This window comes from Sus scrofa, chromosome X (assembly GCF_000003025.6).
Source record: "Sus scrofa isolate TJ Tabasco breed Duroc chromosome X, Sscrofa11.1, whole genome shotgun sequence".
Taxonomy (NCBI): Eukaryota; Metazoa; Chordata; class Mammalia; order Artiodactyla; family Suidae; genus Sus; species Sus scrofa.
The window spans coordinates 41,785,483-41,803,862 of NC_010461.5; the positions used below are offsets into that span (position 1 = coordinate 41,785,483).

An 18,380-nucleotide genomic window follows, 5' to 3' on the forward strand; every position below is an offset into this window, starting at 1 on the left:
AACACTACAGTGCTACGCGATCCATGATGGGTTGAATCTGAGCATGTGGAGGAACCACAGATCTGGAGGCCAACATAAGTTACACTCTGATTTTCAACAGAGTGAGGGGTCAGCACCCTTAACCCCCACATTGTTCAAGGTCAACTGTATGTAGTTTCTGTGAATTCTCTTCCTTTTTCTTTTTTCCATATATGTCCCCTGTTTAGTGTTTGTCTTGACTTGGTTTGTAATGATTTGGGGTTTTCTATTTTTGTTTTTTTCGGGCAGAAATGTTTTATTTTAATAGAGTCAAATTTAATAGTACTTTCTTCTCTGGCTTATGGATTTGGATTATAGTTTTCCCTATTTCAAGATTATCAAAAAAATTATCTCAGAGTTCCTGCCGTGGGGCCACAGGATTAGTGGAGTCTTGGGAGCTCTGGGACGCAGGTTCGATCCCTGGCACAGCACAGTGGGTTAAGGATCTGGCATTGCTGCAACTGCAGCTTAGGTCACGACTGCGGCTCAGATCTGATCCCTGGCCTGGGAACTCCATATGCTGTGGGACAGCCAAAAAAAAAAAAAAAAAATCCCATGTTTTCTCCTACTTTTCTTCTGTGGTTTCATTTCTTCTATTTAAATCTTTTTTTTTTTTTTTTTTTTTTGGTCTTTTTAGGGCCATACCCGAGGCATATGGAGGTTCCCAGGCTAGGGGTTGAATTGGAGCTGTAGCCGCCGGCCCACACCACAGCCATGGCAATGCTGGATCCTTAGCCCACTGAGTGAGGCCAGGGATTGAACCCGCGTTCTCATGGATACTACGGGTTGGTTAACCACTGAGCCACGACGGGAACTCCCATTTAAATCTTTGACCCATTCCAAATGTATCATGGTTTTATATGTGTGAAGAACAGTTATGAGGTCTTACACATATCTGGGTATTTAGGATCTTACTGTTTCTAAACAGCGGCTCTCAATACAGGCAAAGTATTTATTTCGGCATATTAATTTTGTGCCCAGCATCTGACTTATTTTATTTTATTTTTCCTTTTTATGGCCTCACCCATGGCACATGGAAGATCCTCGGCTACAGGGTCAAATTGGAGCTGGAGCTGAGGCCTATATCCATGGCCGCAGCAACAGCAACACTGGATCCGAGCCACATCTGCGACCTACGCTGCAGTGTCAGATCCTTAACCCATGGAGCGAGGTCAAGGATCCAACCTGCAACCTCATGGACACTATGTCAGGTTCTTAACTCACTGAGCCACAGTGAGTTATGATTATAATCATTTTTCATTTGATTCTCTTATGCTTTGCCGGCACATCCTCATATCATTTACAAATAATGGTAGTTTTACCTTCTCCTTCCCACCTTTTCATCTCTTTTCTTCATTCCTTTGTTTGTTTTATAGCTAGTATATGGGAATCATGTTAATGATGGTGTCGATAATGGACATTTTAGTGTTGTTTCTGGCCAGCATTGGGATCCTGCTAGTAGTAGTTTATAGGGGGGCCCGTTTTTTCTTGTTTTAAGTAGATGTGTATTGGTTGCTTTTAGAGGAATTTTTTTCATTTTTATTTTTTATTGAAGTTTTGTGTTCGTTTCAGGTGTACAGCAAAGTGATTCAGTTATATACATACAAATATCCATTCTTTTTCAGATTCGTTTCCTATCCAGGTCATTATAGAATACTAAGTATAGTTCCCTGTGCTATGTAGTGGGTTCTGTTTAGAATACTTTTAAAATCATTGCTTTTTCAAAAAAGAAACAATCATTGGAGTTCCCGTCGTGGCGCAGTGGTTAACGAATCCGACTAGGAACCATGAGGTTGCGGGTTCGGTCCCTGGCCTTGCTCAGTGGGTTAAGGATCCGGCGTTGCCAAGCGAGATGTGGTGTAGGTCGCAGACGCGGCTCGGATCCCACGTTGCTGTGGCTGTGGTGTAGGCCGGCGGCTACAGCTCCGATTCGACCCCTAGCCTGGGAACCTCCGTATGCCACGGGAGCAGCCCAAGAAAATGGCAAAAAAGACCAAAAAAAAATTATCATTGGGCGTCTGCTGAGTATTAGGCACCTTTGGGAAATAGGGTAGTGAACCAACAGGTATGGTCCCCTTGTCTCCTGAAGCTCATAGTCTAGTAATTTCTTAAATCATCAAAGAAATGCCCAGGAGTTCCTTTTGTGGCTCAGAAGAAACGAATCTGACTAGCACCCATGAGGTTGCGGGTTCAATCCCTGGCCTCGCTCAGTGGGTTGCGGGTCGGGCATTGCCGTGAGCTGCGGTGTAGGCCAGCAGCTGTAGCTCCAATTTGGCCCCTCACCTAGGAACCTCCATATGCCATGGGTGCGGCCCTAAAAAGCAAAAAAGGAAAGAACGAAAGACATGCCCATTAAATCAACGTTGAGATCATTATTTTACCGTTACTGCAGTCGGAGCCGTTGTAACAAAATGGCTGCGGGTGCGAGCAAGGCGACTGGCAAACGAGTGGGGCGGCGCAGTGCACCTCACCCCTCGGGACCCGGCGCACCTTGCGGGACCTTGCTGAGCACTCCCGAGTTTTGTCTTGAGAATAAGAGGGAGTCGTTAAAGGAGCGATGTGGTTGGGCCAGATCGGCATTGCCTTATGAGATGCTCACATTCGGGGTGTAGAGAATGAACTGGGGGAGGCCTGGGTGGAGGTAAGGCCACCAGTCAGCGGGCTACACCCGAGGGCCCGGTGAGGGAACACAGGCACGGATGGGAGAGGTGGCGGAGGGAAGGCGAGGAGTGGATGGGGTTTGAGGGAGAAGCCCACTCCCCGCATGGGATCGGGAGGTGGGGATCCCTGTCGGGCTGGGGCTGAGGGTCCAGAGGAAGTGAGCCGGTGGGTCACCTTCACCGCTTGCCCCTTTCTGAAAGGACTGTCCTCTCATCGCTCCCCATCCTTCTCTCCCCAGAGGGGGCCGTGGAGACAGGACTGGCCGTTACGGAGCCGCCGACCGTTCACAGGATGACGGCGGGGAGAACCGCAGCCGAGACCACGACTACCGGGACATGGACTACCGCTCGTATCCCCGCGAGTACGGCGGCCAGGAGGGCAAGCACGACTATGATGATTCGTCCGAGGAGCAGAGCGCAGAGGTGAGGGCCGGGGAGGGCCGCTTCTTGCGGGGCCTCTGTTTGGCTGCAGCACCATGTGCAGGTAGCTCTCAGCTCCCATGCCTTCGGACTGTGCTCGGTGGCTTTGCCTCACCTGGAGGGTCTGTCCCCACTCCCCTCTCTGAGGGCTCCTCTCCCAAGTTGAGTCTCCCTGACTTCCATGTGCTTGGCTCTGTACTTCTGAGGGCCCCTGGCCACCACCTCTCTCCCTTCTTCCCTGTTGTGCAGGGTTCACTGCAAGCCCTGTACTGCCTGCTCCCAGCTAATTCGGGGACCCAGTGTCTAGGGTTGGGAGGGCACCTGAGAAACGACAGCACTAAGCAGAGCAGCTCTGCAGGGCTGACCGTGGGCCGTCTCAGAGGTGGCAGAGCCCCTAGACAGAAGAGAAAGACCCCTCGGTGCTCTCCTTTGCCCTCAGGGGCTAGCTACTTCCATGACTGCTAGTTAGCCCTGGCCTGAGGCGAGAAGCCAGATGCTCACCATCAGGGGGCCCCTGTCTGAGGGGCAGAAGCCGCCTTGCCTTAGAGGAACCCCGCTTTGAGGGGGCAGTCAGGCCCCTGGTCCCAGCGAGCCGACAGCCCTCCTATCCGGCAGGGTGGGAAGAGCGCACTTGTACCCCCGGCCCTGGGAGGCAGACGGTGGGCTGCCAGCCACCCTCCGGGGGGTCTGGTGCAGACCTCTGTGGTGGGCAGCCAAGCTTCCTCAGGGGCAGCTGCGAGCTGTGCCTGGATGTCTCCAGGGCACTAGGTGGGCCTGGGTGGACCAGGAATGGTGGAGCACTGTGAGGCCAGGAGGGCTGTGCACCCAGGCCTGGCCAGCTTCGTCCTGGAGGGACGGTTTGGGCAACACCTGAGAATCCAGTGACCACACCCGCTTAGAAGGGAGCCTGATGGAGATGGAGGAGGACTGTGTCGGGGACCAAGGGGCAGCGCCGTAGCCCTTGCACCTTGGCCAGCCCTTGCTGTCTGGTTCTGGCCGAGGTCTTAAGCTAGTCCTATACCCACAACTTGGCTGCAGGGCCTGGGCTGGGAATCTTAGGTAAGGTATGGTCCTCTGGGGCACAAGGAACAATTGTGCACATACTGGCTGAGCTGGCAAGGGAGGAGGGGGAGGACACAGAGCCGGGTTTAGTGTGCCAACCCCTTTTCCATCGAGGTTTCAGTGGTGTCTGGTCACCTGTCTGTGGGAGTTCCTCCCCCACACCGATCGTGCCACCAGCCTCTCCCCACTCCTCAGCAAAGCAGTGCCCCCCAGGGCATCCTGGGGAGAATTTCCAACCCCAGAAATTGGTTGTGGTCCAGAGCCTATCCACCCTGCCTGCCCCAAGCCTTTAGCCGGAGCCCGCCCACCCCTGGCTTTCAGAGCCTGCCTCCCTCAGAGAGCCAGCGGCCAGCCCTAGGCCCACCCTAGACTGACTGCCCGTCTGGTGTCTCTCGTCTCGTTCTGTTGGCCAGGATTCCTACGAGGCCTCCCCGGGCTCTGAGACTCAGCGTAGGCGGCGGCGGCGGCACAGGCACAGCCCCACCGGCCCACCAGGCTTCCCCCGAGACGGCGACTATCGGGACCAGGACTATCGGACCGAGCAAGGGGAGGAGGAGGAGGAGGATGAGGAGGAGGAGGAGGAGGAGAAGGCCAGTAACATCGTCATGCTGAGGATGCTGCCACAGGCAGCCACTGAGGATGACGTACGTGCCCCCCATGTCCCCGGGCAGGCGACAGAGCAGGAGGCCAGGCTGAGTCTCCTCCAGGGACCTCAGCTTCTCCCTTACCCCCAACCTCAGCACCTTTCATCCCTTCTCCCCATCAGCTCCTGTCCCCCAGCTCTGATCCGTCCCCTGGGCAGGCCCTGTCGTCTCTTAGTCTGGAAGGGAGGAGCGTTGGATAGGCTGACAAGGCCAAGGGGCTGCGGTGGTGGGTGTGGGAGGGAACAGAGCATTCCTTCTGCACATTCCACTGGTCATCCATCCGTTCTGCACATGTTGATCGAAGGCCAGACGCTCAGCAGGCCCGGTGCCAGTTATTGCTGGTGGCAGAGATAATGCGGAGACCCTGGGGCCTGGGGGGTGGGGAGGTTCCCTGTGGGCCTTTCTGAGGGCTTATTCTCATTCCCCACCCCCACCCTCTTTTGCCAGCAGCATCCAATCTCCCCACTGGCACGGCCACAGAGCCTTGGGCTCTTGTTTGACTTCCTTCACTGCTGCTGCAGCCTTCCCACCCTGTTTTCCTGTGTGACGTTTCCTCCCACCCTCCTCCCTTCTCACACACACTGCCCTAGCGAGCAGCAAAACCCCGAGAGGGCGTCTAGAACAGCCTCCTCACTGGTCGGCTAGTCGGGAGTTTCTCCTCCTCCTCCCCACCACCGGGAGTTCGCTGCTCAGCTCTCCTCTGAAACCCGCTGGCTGCCTATGTTGTCGCAGAGAAAAGCCCACCTGTGTGTGTGAGAGCTTTTCAAGTCTGGCCCACCTGCCCTGTTCAGGGTCAGATGGTAACTGAGTGCTGACATTTCTCTGAGACTGTATCACGCAGTGGGCCATGTGTCAGGTCTGATTGAATCCTCACAGCCACCCTGCAGGGAAGGTACTCTTTGTATTTTCATCCTACGGATGAGGAAGCCGGTCACCCAGTAGTGAAGCAACTTGCCCCAGGTCCCGCGGCCAGTGAGTGGCCACGCGGAGTTGGAGTCTGAACCTGGACCGCTGAACCCCGGAGCCCACATTCTTGCTGTTCCCAAGCCCTTAGCGTTAGCAGTCCTGATCTGCTCCTCTGTGTCTTTCTTTTTTCAGCCTCGTGTGTGTACGTTTACTCTCCCTTCTGTTGTTTAACCTGATGAGGCCCAGAGGCGTTAAGGCTGCTGCCCGAGAATGCCCAGCACAGGCTCCCCATCTTCTGAGAGGGTGCTACTGCCCTAGGGACCCTGCCCCACCTGGCCCAGGTCCCAAATGGCCTCTGCAGCTTCCCTCTGGCTTAGGTCATCTGGGAAGCTTTCTGAACCCCACGGCCATGCCTTTTGGTCTCCACCCCAAGTTACTGCTCCATTCATGGTCTAGGGCACATGGCTGGGGTTTGCTCAGACCCCAGGCCTTCCCAGTTTGGTGCTCGTGTCGTGGGTCTCTTGATTCAAGCTGGAGGGCAGTCCCTTTGTGAAGGGCCAGAATTGCATCCCAGCTTTCCTCGCCTTGTGGCTGCACCAAGCCTGTGGTCAGACCACCCCTGCCCACCGTTCTTGAGCTGCTGGCTCGCTTGCTCTCTTGCCGTTCTCCGCCCCTGAGGGTTGTTACGCTGCCATGCTTCCTCACCTTGCACCACGCCCCTTTCTTCATTTGACTCACTCTGCAAGACTGGGCTGAAAGCTAAGACTGGGTCCTGGTTTGGGGCTGGGGCTGGGGCTGGGGTCCCTCGGGGCCAAAGCCCTGAGAGAGGGAGAGAAGACGGTGTGTGCGCATTGCCAGTGACCCCTTGAGGCCCCAGAGGCCCCCAGGCGGCCTCAGGTACCCAGCAGCCCCTTGCACTGAGCCTGCCCCAATCCGTGTCTCCCCGTACAGATCCGTGGCCAACTGCAGTCCCACGGCGTCCAAGCACGGGAGGTGCGGCTGATGCGGAACAAATCCTCAGGTGAGCTTTCGTTCCAGTACCCTCCCCTTCCGCTGGCCAGCCTCAGCCTCCGAGTCTCCCTCCTGCCTCTGCCTTCTCCCCCACCCTCCTTACCCTGCCTTCCTGCCACAGCTGGGAATGGGCAGCTTGGGGGGTACCCTCTCTTCTTCTCTCCCCCTCGTCCCACTCTCCTCCCAGCTCCAGCCAGCAGCCTCTTGTGTGGGGCTGTTGCGGAAGGGGCGTGGCTCGGAGCCGGGCCGGGTGCTCCCCGGGGGCGGGGCCAGGGCCAGGCCCCCCGGGAACCTCATCTTTGGGACTCCGAGTATCTGAAATGGTAGCCCCGTCCCCACCGGTCGACGCCTTTCTTCTCCTGCCCCTGCCCCTTGCTCTTCCCCACATTTTTCTGGTAACAGCCTCTGACCAGAAAGTAGGTCTGACATGGCCCCACCCGTGTGTCCCAAGAGGGGAGGCAGGGGATGGCTCTTGTCCAGGGGCGCATCCCAAGGAGCAGCCAGGATTGCTGGCCTCGCTTGTTCCCTCCCTCCCTCTTGCAGGCTGCTCGGACCCGGCCTGAGGTTAGCGGGGGCGGGGGGGTTGTCTCTGCAGGACCTCTGGCCCAGGCTCCCCGAGGCAGGCACAGTGGGGCCTCGCTCTGCCTGGGCTTCTCTCTCCATCTCTCAGTCTCTCTCCTCCCCACACCTCCATGTCTTATCTCTCTATCTCCTCCCCTCTGATTATACTGTTCCATCCTCCCGTGCATCCTAACGGTTATTCTTTTGGAGATCAAGCATGCCCCTCGAGTCCCGCCGTGTCTAAGCCCTCCCTGTGTGTGTCCCTCCAAAGAAGGAGCTGCTTTCCTGCGGCCTCAAGCCCTGGATCCTTTTCCCAACCCTGGCCAGGCCTGGAGTCTCTCTCGGTGGCATGTAGGTCTTGCTCTGCTGCACCCCAGCCAAGCTGACAGGATTCTGGTCTCTCTCGTCCTGAAGTGGTGTCCCAGGCGCAGCCCCCTCTGCGGCCCTGGATGCTTCTCCCAGGTGCCCACTGGCTCTTTACGGTCTACCTGGTTGATCCTGGCCCCCGTTCTCCTGCCGTCTAGGAGGACCTGGACCGTAGGTGGCTGTAATCTTCCCAGCTTGGCCCCGAGGCGGCTGCCCAGTGAGGCCCGCCTCCCCTGCACCATGGTGAGGCTGAGGCAACGGGGTGTCCCTAGCCCCGTCTGGTTCCTGATGGGCCCGGAGCCTTCCCAGCTTCACTGAGCAGCCTGACCTGGCTTCTCGTTTGCTCCTTTGATGAAACACCTGAGACAGGCCCCCCACCCCGGGCTGTGCCGGCCTCGTGCTGGGCCCCACCACTTGCTTGTTTATTCTGGCCTGTGTGGAGCCAGCAGCCGGCCCCTCTGCCCTCCTGCCTTCTCTGGAGACAGACCTCTCCTTGGACCCTTTCCATCCCAGCTCCTTCTCTCTGTCTCTGTCACCCCAGGCTGTCCAGGCAGGTGTGCCTGAGCCCTGGCTCTCTCTCTTCCCAGCTGGCGTGTGTGTACCCCCTCCCCCACCGCCCCCCAACCTTCCTCGACTGTCTTCCTCCCTCCCTTCCTCGCTTCCCTCCTTCCCACCCCTCCCAGCCATCTACCTTGCCTCCCACCCCCTGGTCTTTCTCTCTCTGCTTTTCTCTCTCTCTCTCCCCCTTTCTTCCTTTTTCCTTTCCCCACTTCCCTCTCTGCCCCCCAGTCCTCTCCCCTCGGGTCCCACCCCCGGGAACACCGTGTGTCCAAAGCTGTTGACTAACCCACTGCGTCTGTATCTGAATGCTGTCTCCAGGTCAGAGCCGGGGCTTCGCCTTCGTCGAGTTTAGTCACTTGCAGGACGCTACACGATGGATGGAAGCCAATCAGGTTGCTTTGCCGCACTTGAACCCCCCCCCAAACAAATACTACTTTGTAATCGAGCGCTCCCCATCGCCTGATTCTTACGGACACAGTTCCCTGCCCTGTGGCCCTGTGTCCCGTCCCCCACCCCCTCTCTCTCCCCCTTCCTGACCCTCACTGTCTCCTCTTCCCACCTCTCGCTGCCCACTGGGCCTCCCACCAAGAGCCCACACTCACCAGTGGCCCCTCCTGTTGGCCAGGCACTAGCTCTGCCTCTCCTCCTCTCCCGGCTGAGCTTCGAGAGAAAGGGCTGCCGTAGGGGGAGGGAGGGTCTTTCACTTAGGTTCCCACTCCCTCACTCCCTAGGGGACCACCCTGCTCGGGGGTTAGGCAGAGCCAGGGCTTCATCCCACTCTCGTCAGGCCCCGCTGGAAGTCCAGCCACCGGGGAACCTATAGCTGTTGGCACACTAACTAGCCAGTCCTGTTTTGCCGGCTCTCCCTGCATGTGAGTTTGGTTGGCCCTTTGATTTCCATGAGATAGGCCCGCACGGCTCTGTTGATCTCAAGCACCAGTCAGGAGTGGTCGTTTCATTCATCAGGACTCACCTTGGTCGGCCCACCCTCCCACTGCACCTGCCCCCCCCCAACAGGAGTCACCATGTGTCCCACTCTGCTGGGGGGCAGGCCTGCCCTCTCAGCAGGGAGCCGTGCTGTCCAGAAGGGAGGGGAGCCTGCTTCTCCCCCAGCCCGGCACAGGCTCCCAACCCAGCAGCTTTGGGACCATCAGAGACCCAAGGATCTGCTCTGTTCGCCCTCCCAGAGCCCAGCTCACTGGTGTGGGGCACCGAAGGAAAACCTCGGGGGAGGAAGGGGCGATGTGGCAGAAGGGGGGCTGGCTCAGCAGGGGCGGCCCTGGGGCCAGCTCTGCCAGTCCACAGGCTAGTGCCGTGGGCCCGGGACCCTGCCGGCCCCGGGAAGACAGCCTCACAGCAGGACCATCCATCCTTTAAATATGGCTCTTTCTTTTTCCCCTTCTCCAGCACTAGCGCGCGTGCGCTCTCTCTCTCTTTCTCTCCCCTCCTCTCCCTCCCCTCCCAGTCCCCCCTCATCCCAAGTGTAGCCTGTGTAGTGCTGGCCCTAGGTGTGGCCTGACAGTGTCAGGGCCAAGTGGGGGCGTCCCCCGCTGTCCGGCAAGCTTCGGTCAGCCGAGCACTGTGTGCCTGGTGGCGTGTGTTCACGTGTGCGTGCGCGTGCCCGGAAAGGCAGCAAACAGCTGCGCCCGAGGGCTGTGGCGCTTTCCCTCCCTCCTTCCCTTCCTTCTTCCCTCGTCAGTTCTCCGACCTCCCTCCGTTCCCTGTCCCTCATCCATCCAGCTGAAGGGCTCGCTCACTCTCTTCTCCTGTGCTGAAACGGTGCGTGGGGCACTGCTGCCCGGGCCTCACTGTGCTCTGCTTTTCCCCACAGCACTCCCTCAACATCCTGGGCCAGAAGGTGTCCATGCACTACAGCGACCCCAAGCCCAAGATCAATGAGGACTGGCTGTGTAATAAGGTACAGGGGCGGTGGGCAGCAGTTGCCATGGATTGAAACGGCGGCGGCGGCGGCAGCGGCAGCCACATCTCTGTCTCTCTGGGGCCTCTGAGTGCAGTGGGCGTGGAGGGTTGGCTCAGCCCGAGCAGCTCTGCTCCTTGCCGCCTCCCACCAGTGTGTACCGAGCTTTCCCTCATGCAGCACGATCTTGCCTGAAGCCTCAGTAGACTTTAGACAGATGTTTACGTGAGTGACAGAACGCCAGTGGAGGCATAACGCGGTGTGTAAAATGCGGACTTGAGAGCCAGGCTGGCTGAAATTGGACTCTTCCAAAACTGCCTCGGTTTGGGTTAGGGCATTTAACCTCTCTCTGCCTCACTCTCCCCACCTCTAAAATGCAAACGCTAATGAAGCCGTACCTCTCCCCAGGGTGGTTGGGAGGATTGAAATGTGGTCACGAGGGGGGCGGGGGTCACGCTTGCAACAACACCTGGCCTGCAGTTAGCACCGTTTTATGTCAGCTGTTGTCCTGGAGGAATGTGTAGGCTGTTCGGAGAGCCTTTGTCAGGGGATCCAACTTCTGACAAAACCGCATCCACCTGAGACTGAGGGGGCACGCGATGTAGGTCTTTGCAGTCAGGGAGCTGAGGCTCAGAGAGATGGAACCTTGAGCCGTGACTTGCTCCCGATCATGGGCCCTGGATGCCACCGTGGGTTCAGATCTCCCCCGGGGCCAGCCTCACTGGGAGCCTTGGGACTCCACAGCCCCATCTCCTGCAGCCGGCTGGCAGCCCGGAGGCCTCAGGGGAGGTTGAGGGCTTGTGGAGGCCCCAGGCCTCCCCCCAAGAAGAACTCTGTGCCACTAAGAATTGGCGCCCATTTGTTTGAAGGCCAAAAAAGTAGTATCAGAGGTCAGGTGTCCAGCGTCTCTGGAGGGCTAGGGACAGAGTGACACAAGGACTCCAGCCGTTCTGTATTTTCTGATACTCCTTGAAACTAGGAGTTGCCACCGTTTAGGCCTCACCCTCTCCCTCAGTCACCATAGGCCCCTGTTTGGTGTGCCGGTTTCTTGCCTCTTTCTCCTGCCCCCTCACCTGTGACATTCCTGTAAAAGCACCTCTGACCATATGCCGCCGCCTCTGCTCAAAACCCCCACAGCTCTGAGCTTGAGCGTGACAACCCTCTGTGATCTGGCGTCGGCTTCTTCCCTCCCCAGCCTCAGCTTTTGCCTCTCTCCTCACCCTCCTACACCAGCCACACAAACCTCTTGTCCCCTCTGCTAGCAGTCGATCCCCAGCAACGCCAAACCAAACTCCTGGGCCTCACAGATCCAACCTCTCTGCTGACCTTACCAGCTGAGTGAGCTGGACCTCTCGGCCTGCTCCCCTCCCAGAGCCCCTGTGGGTGACTATCCCGCTGCCCCTCTGTGCTACATCGGCTTCCTGCTGTGAGGCCCGGAGGCCAGAGGCCACATGCTGGGCAGAGCCTGGCACGGGAGCAGTGCTCAGCAGCTGACCACGGAACAGAGAGGGAAATGTGCGGAAAGCCGGGGGTCTCCAGAGGCTGCACTGCCCACAGCAGATTTATTTCTCCAGAGAGGCAGGATCCAGCCCAGTCCTCGAGACAAAGGAGGGCTGGGAGTCTGGCAGGAGAGGGGCTCCTGGCTTTGGGGGGTAGAAATGGTGAAGGTCTCTGAATAGGGAAGCATGTTTTGGGAAGAGGAGTCTACCAAAGGAACTCGGTAGGGGGCAGTTCCGGGAGTTGCTACCGCAGAGGAGGTGGCAGCTGGTAACCGAGGTGGGGGGGTGTGGATTCCCGAGTTGAGGAGCTGGCCCTGAGGACAAACTCGGGACCACGTAAAGGGAGGATTCACGGGACTGAGAATGACAGCCAAAGCCGCTGGCCACCCCTGACCCTGGGACCTTCCCCGGGGGCATGGCGGGTTTCCTGGGGGATCTCTGGATCCAAGTTTGGAGGGCACAGCGGAAAGCCCCAGTCCCCCTGACGGCTGGCCTGTGCCTCACAGTGTGGCGTCCAGAACTTCAAACGCCGCGAGAAGTGCTTCAAATGTGGCGTGCCCAAGTCAGGTACGGCCCTCCTGCCTCCCTCCTCCCTGCGACGTGGTGGGAGCGGGAAGAAGGCTAAGGGGCCGGCGCTGCGGGAGGCGGGTGCGACCAGCATGGGAGGCTCCCCTGTCACTGACCTGTCCCCTGCAACCCCTGACAGAGGCAGAGCAGAAGCTGCCCCTGGGCGCAAGGTTGGATCAGCAGACTCTGCCGCTGGGCGGTCGGGAGCTAAGCCAAGGCCTGCTCCCCCTGCCGCAGCCCTACCAGGCCCAGGGAGTGCTGGCTTCCCAGGCCCTGTCACAGGGCTCAGAGCCCAGCTCGGAGAACGCCAACGACAGTGAGTCCGTTGTTCCTTCCTCCTTCCTCCCTGCTCTCGACGGGACTCTCCGAGGCCATCTCTTGATGGTGGTGACCAGGACCTGGTCCTCTCCGCCCGGTGCGGGGGGACAGACATGTAGTGTAGGATGAGCAGAGGAGCACGTTCCCAAACTCGACTTTGTGGGGCGTTGGGAAGGTTCTCGGCAGGTGGGTGACTGAGATGGGGCTTGGACTGACAAGCAGAGTTTCTCCAAGAGGAAGAGGGGAGAGGACGTCTTTGCAGAGGCCAGAGGAGAGGGAGCATTGAGAAGCCACCCAAGGGTAGGGCAGGAGCAGAATATCAGGGATGCACCTGAATGCTCGGCCTCTTCCCGCAGCCATCATCTTGCGCAACCTGAACCCACACAGCACCATGGACTCCATCCTGGGGGCCCTGGCCCCCTATGCAGTGCTGTCGTCCTCCAACGTGCGCGTCATCAAGGACAAGCAGACCCAACTGAACCGTGGCTTCGCCTTCATCCAGCTCTCCACCATCGTGGTGAGGGCGGCACAGGGGGGGGCCGGGCAGCCAGGGTCCCGGCCCCCGGGGCGGGGAGGAGGGACCCTGACCCCAGCCCCCCACACCGCGGCCCCAAGCCTGGAAGTGGGGCAATGGAGCCGGGGACCTCCCCGGGCCTGACCCTTCTGCCCCTGCCCCCCCCTTCTCCCCCAGGAGGCAGCCCAGCTGCTGCAGATCCTGCAGGCCCTGCACCCGCCGCTCACCATCGACGGCAAGACCATCAACGTTGAGTTTGCCAAAGGTTCTAAGAGGTCAGGGCCCCACCTGTGTCCCTTCCCCGCCTGTCCCCCAGCTCGGGGCCTCCTGTCTCATTCCCAGTCTCTGACATCCTCCCCAGGGACATGGCCTCCAACGAAGGCAGTCGCATCAATGCTGCCTCTGTGGCCAGCACCGCCATTGCCGCGGCCCAGTGGGCCATCTCGCAGGTACGCAGAGACTCCCCTCCGCCCCAGCATCCCCGCACTCAGGCCGCCTCCACCCTCCCGCTCCCTCTCTGCAGGCAGGAGGGCTGGCTTGCTGTTTTGGCTTCCCGTGGACCCCAAACCCTCTCGTGGTGGCTGCTCAGGGCTTCGGGGGCCTCACTGCAGCTCCCTTCCTGGGCACTTCCTTCCAGGCTTTCCTTTCAGTGCTCTCTTGGCTGCTTTTCTCTTCCGTCTGGTGGTTACTTACCATCCTAAATTATTACACCTTCATTTGATAGAAAGTGGCGGCTGTAAGGAAATTGGGAGATAAGACTAAAGCAGGGGAGGATGGTATTTTCTGACAAGCGACACGCGTACCACACAACACACGTACCAGTGTCAGCCCTGGGAGCATTTTGGTACCTGTCTGTCTTCATTCCAGGCTTGTGTTTGTCGCCACCCTGCTCTGCTGCGGCCGGGTGGCCCTCGAGGTTCACTTGTCTGGGGGCTGCATGCTTTCTGTCAGCTGACAGACACTAGCCTCATCTGTGGGCAGATGCCTCTTAGCAGGTTCCCCTCACCCCCGACTCCCGCACCCCCTCCTCTGCTAATGAGCCCCTCCCACCTGCCCCTCAGGCCTCCCAGGGTGGGGAGGGTGCCTGGGCCACCCCGGAGGAGCCACCGGTCGACTACAGCTACTACCAACAGGATGAGGGCTATGGCGGCAGCCAGGGCACAGAGTCGTCCCTCTATGCCCATGGCTACCTCAAAGGCGCCAAGGGCCCCGGCATCACGGGAACCAAAGGGGACCCAAGCGGAGCAGGTAAGCCCCGGCATCGCTCCCAGAGCCCGTAGTGGGGACTGGCGGGCGGAGGGTGCTGGACCCTGTCCTTCACAGGCGTTCTCCTTTCTCCTGGTGCCTCTTTACAGGTCCCGAGGCCTCCCTGGAGCCCGGGGCAGACTCTGTGTCACTGCAGGCTTTCTCCCGTGCCCAGCCAGGTGCCACCCCTGGCGTCTACCAGCAGTCAGCAGCCGAGGCAAGTGGCGGTCAGGGCGCTGCCACCAACAGCCAGGTGAGGGAAATCAAGGGGGACTGGGGAGTGGCTCCCGGGGGGCCTGGGGGCTTTGGCAGGCACTGAGCCCTGTTGCCCTGTCTTGCCCTCCTAGTCATATACCATCATGTCACCTGCTGTGCTCAAATCTGAGCTCCAGAGCCCCACCCATCCCAGCTCTTCCCTGCCACCGGCCACGAGTCCCACTGCCCAGGAGTCCTACAGCCAGTACCGTGAGCAGCCGTGGTCTACGGGGACGGGTGGGGGATGCGCTCACCAAGCGGCGGGAGTGTGACCCTGCCCCTTCTCCCTCGCCAGCTGTTCCTGACGTCTCCACCTACCAGTACGACGAGACGTCCGGCTACTACTACGACCCTCAGACCGGCCTCTACTATGACCCCAACTCCCAGGTGATAGGGCAGCCTGGGGAGTGGGCATGGTCTGCCATCCTCTGCTCGCGGCCTTCCCTCACACCCTTTCTCCCCCACCTCTGCAGTACTACTACAACGCCCAGAGCCAGCAGTACCTGTACTGGGATGGCGAGAGGCGGACCTACGTCCCTGCCCTGGAGCAGTCAGCTGATGGGCATAAGGAGACGGGGGCGCCCTCGAAGGAGGGCAAGGAGAAGAAGGAAAAGCACAAGACCAAGACGGCCCAACAGGTGAACGCTGGGGCCGGCCCTCGCTCCCCGGTCCCTCGCTGTCTTCCTCCGAGGAATGCCATTCTATCTTCGGCTGCCGAGGGAGGGGATGGCGGGGGCTGTGTCCCTGGGTGGTGTCTGTGCTCCAGAGAGACCAGGCTCCCGGTCCAGCTCTGCTCTTGGCTGTGTGACCTCGAGCCAGGGCCGTCTCCTCCCTGGGGCGGCCCGTGCCATCCAGGTGCACCCTGTCGGCTTTCCGGGCCCCTGGTGGGAAGTGTGGGCTGGCGGGGGCATACCTGAAGCCGGGCCAGCCCACCGTGCGGAAACGAATGGGCGCGGGTGCTCCTTGGGGCCCAGGACCCTGCTCAAGGGTGCATGTCCGTGTCTGTCTGTTCCCATCCCAGAGACCGTCTCACCGGCCCATTGGGGCGGGCGGGCGGGGAAGTCGCCGTGGCAGTGTTCCGTGGTGGTGGGCAGGTGGAGGGAAGCTCAGGGTCTTGTCTATGGAGGAAGAGTATGACAGTCTGGGTGCGCCACCTAGGATCAAGAACTCCGTGTCCCCTTGGCAGCCCCATAAATTCTAAAAATGGTGTTGTGCCTGGAGGGTAGGCAGCAGTGTAGAACGTAGCATAGTATCACGTGTAAATTAAATTATAGACACCAGAGTTCCTGTTGTGGTGCAGTGGAAACGAATCCGACTAGTTGTCCGTGAGGATGTGGGTTCGATCCCTGGCCTCCCTCAGTGAGTCAGAGATCTGGCGTTGCTCTGAGCTGTGGTGTAGGTCACAGATGCAGCTCGGATCTGGCATTGCTGTGGCTGTGGTATAGGCTGGCAGCTGTATCTCCAATTCGACCCCTAGCCTGGGGAACCTCCATATGCCACGGGTGCGGTCCTTAAAAAACAAATTAACTAATTAAATAAAATTATACACACAGAGCAAGCCGTTCTCTGCAGTTTAGAATGATGAAATGAAAACCTACAGTGAACCTAATAGCGTGGGTGCCCGTCAGGAGAATGGGGGCACAGCCGAGGAGGGGCTTGCTGAGGAGCACCGATGACAGTATGACAGAGGAATGGGGACTTTCACTACCACCTCTCTCACCTGCTTGAGGCCGCAGGGCAGGAAGGGACAGGTGGCTGCAGGGGCAGTGGATGGAGTTGGTGACCCTGGCAGTTGGAGGGTTCCTGAGAGCCTCACCCCCACCCTCGCCCCTAGATTGCCAAGGACATGGAACGTTGGGCCCGCAGCCTCAACAAACAAAAAGAAAACTTCAAGAACAGCTTCCAGCCCATCAGCTCCCTGCGGGACGATGAAAGACGGGAGTCGGCCACCGCGGATGCTGGTTACGCCATCCTCGAGAAGAAGGTGTGTTGTGGCTGCCCATCCACGTCATGTCCCCAGTCTTGTCCTCCCTTTGGTCCTTCTGTGGACTCCCTTGAATTTCTGTGTCCCTCCACCCCAGGGAGCACTAGCCGAGAGGCAGCACACCAGCATGGACCTGCCAAAGCTGGCCAGTGATGACCGCCCAGTGAGTACCCGGGCCAGAGGGAGGGGCGAGGGGCAAGGCGGGGGTGCTCTGAGCCAGCCGGTCCTGACCTCTCACCCTTCCCTTTCCCAGAGCCCACCGCGGGGACTGGTGGCAGCCTATAGTGGGGAGAGTGACAGCGAAGAGGAGCAGGAGCGCGGGGGCCCGGAGCGGGAGGAGAAGCTCACTGACTGGCAGAAGCTGGCCTGTCTGCTCTGCCGGCGCCAGTTCCCTAGCAAGGAGGCGCTCATCCGGCACCAGCAGCTCTCCGGGCTCCACAAGGTGACTGAGGGCGGCTTGGCCGGGAACCCGGGTCTGGCCCGGCCCAGCCGCTTCATGCCTTTTCCTGTCTTTGCAGCAAAACCTTGAGATTCACCGGCGAGCCCACCTGTCAGAAAATGAGCTGGAAGCACTTGAGAAGAACGACATGGAGGTGAGCCGTGACCCACTCCCGGAACCCTACCCCTCCGGCCCTTGCCAGGTGGCCTGGCCCTGTGGGCAGCTGGTGCTCCAGTCCCTCGGCTAGACACAGCCCGGCTGCCGTCAGCCACCTCACGTCCTGGCCCTGCGAGGCTTCTTCCCGGTGCCCCAATGCCGGCTGCTCGTGCTCACCTTGTCCTGCCCGCAGGACCTCAGACCTGTTCCCCAGATCCAGCTCCCCGTGGAGGCCCCCTGACTGCGCCCACGTTTCCTGCAGATAGCAGTCAGTTCCTTCATTGTCACACAGACGCACGCGTTTTCTCTCCCTCAGCAAATGAAGTACCGGGACCGTGCAGCTGAACGCAGAGAGAAGTATGGCATCCCTGAGCCACCCGAGCCCAAGAGGAGGAAGTATGGTGGCATGTCTGCAGCCTCTGTGTGAGTGCCCGGGGCTGGGTGGGGGGCCTGGGGCCGACTGGCCAGCCACTCACACTCTGCCCCTGTCCACTGCAGGGACTTCGAGCAGCCCACGCGGGACGGGCTGGGCAGTGACAACATTGGCAGTCGCATGCTCCAGGCTATGGGCTGGAAAGAGGGCAGTGGCCTGGGCCGCAAAAAACAGGGCATCGTGACTCCCATTGAGGTGTGTCTCCCAGGGTCCCATCCCCAGCCTCCACTGCTCCCCACCGTCGCCCCAGCCCCTGGCCAACCTGACAGAATCTGCCTCCCTCACACAGGCCCAGACGCGGGTGCGAGGCTCCGGCTTGGGTGCCCGAGGTAGCTCCTATGGGGTCACTTCAACCGAGTCCTACAAGGAGACGCTGCACAAGACAATGGTGACCCGCTTCAACGAGGCCCAGTGAGCAGCTCGGAGACCTGCTTCTACTTAATGTTGGGTGTCTAGCCTGGGGCAGGGGAGAATGATAAAGTGATGGGTGGTCTGAGCAGGGCCCTGTGCCTGTCTGCCAGCCCCACTCCCCAGCCAGAGAGGCTCTGACCAAGTCGGAATGCGACTTGGTGACTTTTGTTGAAAAACTGGGCTGGAATCATGACCTTCTTTTTGTAATAAAAGCCAAAAAGTCTACACCTTGCAAGTGTCTCTCATGTCCCACGCAGACACAAGGACGTAAACACAGATGGACAAGGGGCCTTGTCAAGCTGAGGTGGGTGACAGTGGTGGCATTCACGGTGTCTGGTACATGGCCGCTCCCCAGCTTGTGGGGGTTGGGGCAGAACATGGAGTCCTGGCCTGTACCCCAAAACACAAGGTCCTGGTCACAGACCCTCACCA

At 59.4% G+C, this 18,380-nt stretch overlaps 1 protein-coding gene across 18 annotated transcripts in view; it reads left to right on the forward strand.

The window, feature by feature from the left end:
- RBM10 (RNA binding motif protein 10) overlaps window positions 1–18,174 on the forward strand; it is a 30,425-nt gene extending 12,251 nt beyond the window's left edge. Inside the window, exons 3-24 of one of the 18 annotated variants that reach the window (XM_021080368.1) lie at window positions 2,918–3,101; window positions 4,574–4,804; window positions 6,662–6,731; window positions 8,528–8,601; window positions 10,041–10,127; window positions 12,133–12,193; window positions 12,333–12,509; window positions 12,868–13,028; window positions 13,203–13,300; window positions 13,387–13,474; window positions 14,087–14,273; window positions 14,381–14,523; window positions 14,618–14,735; window positions 14,821–14,912; window positions 14,999–15,163; window positions 16,360–16,509; window positions 16,607–16,672; window positions 16,763–16,951; window positions 17,028–17,102; window positions 17,421–17,527; window positions 17,603–17,732; window positions 17,827–18,174. In XM_021080368.1, coding sequence (XP_020936027.1) covers window positions 2,918–3,101; window positions 4,574–4,804; window positions 6,662–6,731; window positions 8,528–8,601; window positions 10,041–10,127; window positions 12,133–12,193; window positions 12,333–12,509; window positions 12,868–13,028; window positions 13,203–13,300; window positions 13,387–13,474; window positions 14,087–14,273; window positions 14,381–14,523; window positions 14,618–14,735; window positions 14,821–14,912; window positions 14,999–15,163; window positions 16,360–16,509; window positions 16,607–16,672; window positions 16,763–16,951; window positions 17,028–17,102; window positions 17,421–17,527; window positions 17,603–17,732; window positions 17,827–17,952 — 2,779 coding nt within the window. In that variant the 3' untranslated portion in view covers window positions 17,953–18,174. Of the gene's footprint in view, window positions 1–2,917; window positions 3,102–4,573; window positions 4,805–6,661; window positions 6,732–8,527; window positions 8,602–10,040; window positions 10,128–12,132; window positions 12,194–12,332; window positions 12,510–12,867; window positions 13,029–13,202; window positions 13,301–13,386; window positions 13,475–14,086; window positions 14,274–14,380; window positions 14,524–14,617; window positions 14,736–14,820; window positions 14,913–14,998; window positions 15,164–16,359; window positions 16,510–16,606; window positions 16,952–17,027; window positions 17,103–17,420; window positions 17,528–17,602; window positions 17,733–17,826 lie in introns of all 18 variants that reach the window. The other 17 variants (XM_021080362.1, XM_021080364.1, XM_021080363.1 and 14 more) reach the window with 17 other exon arrangements.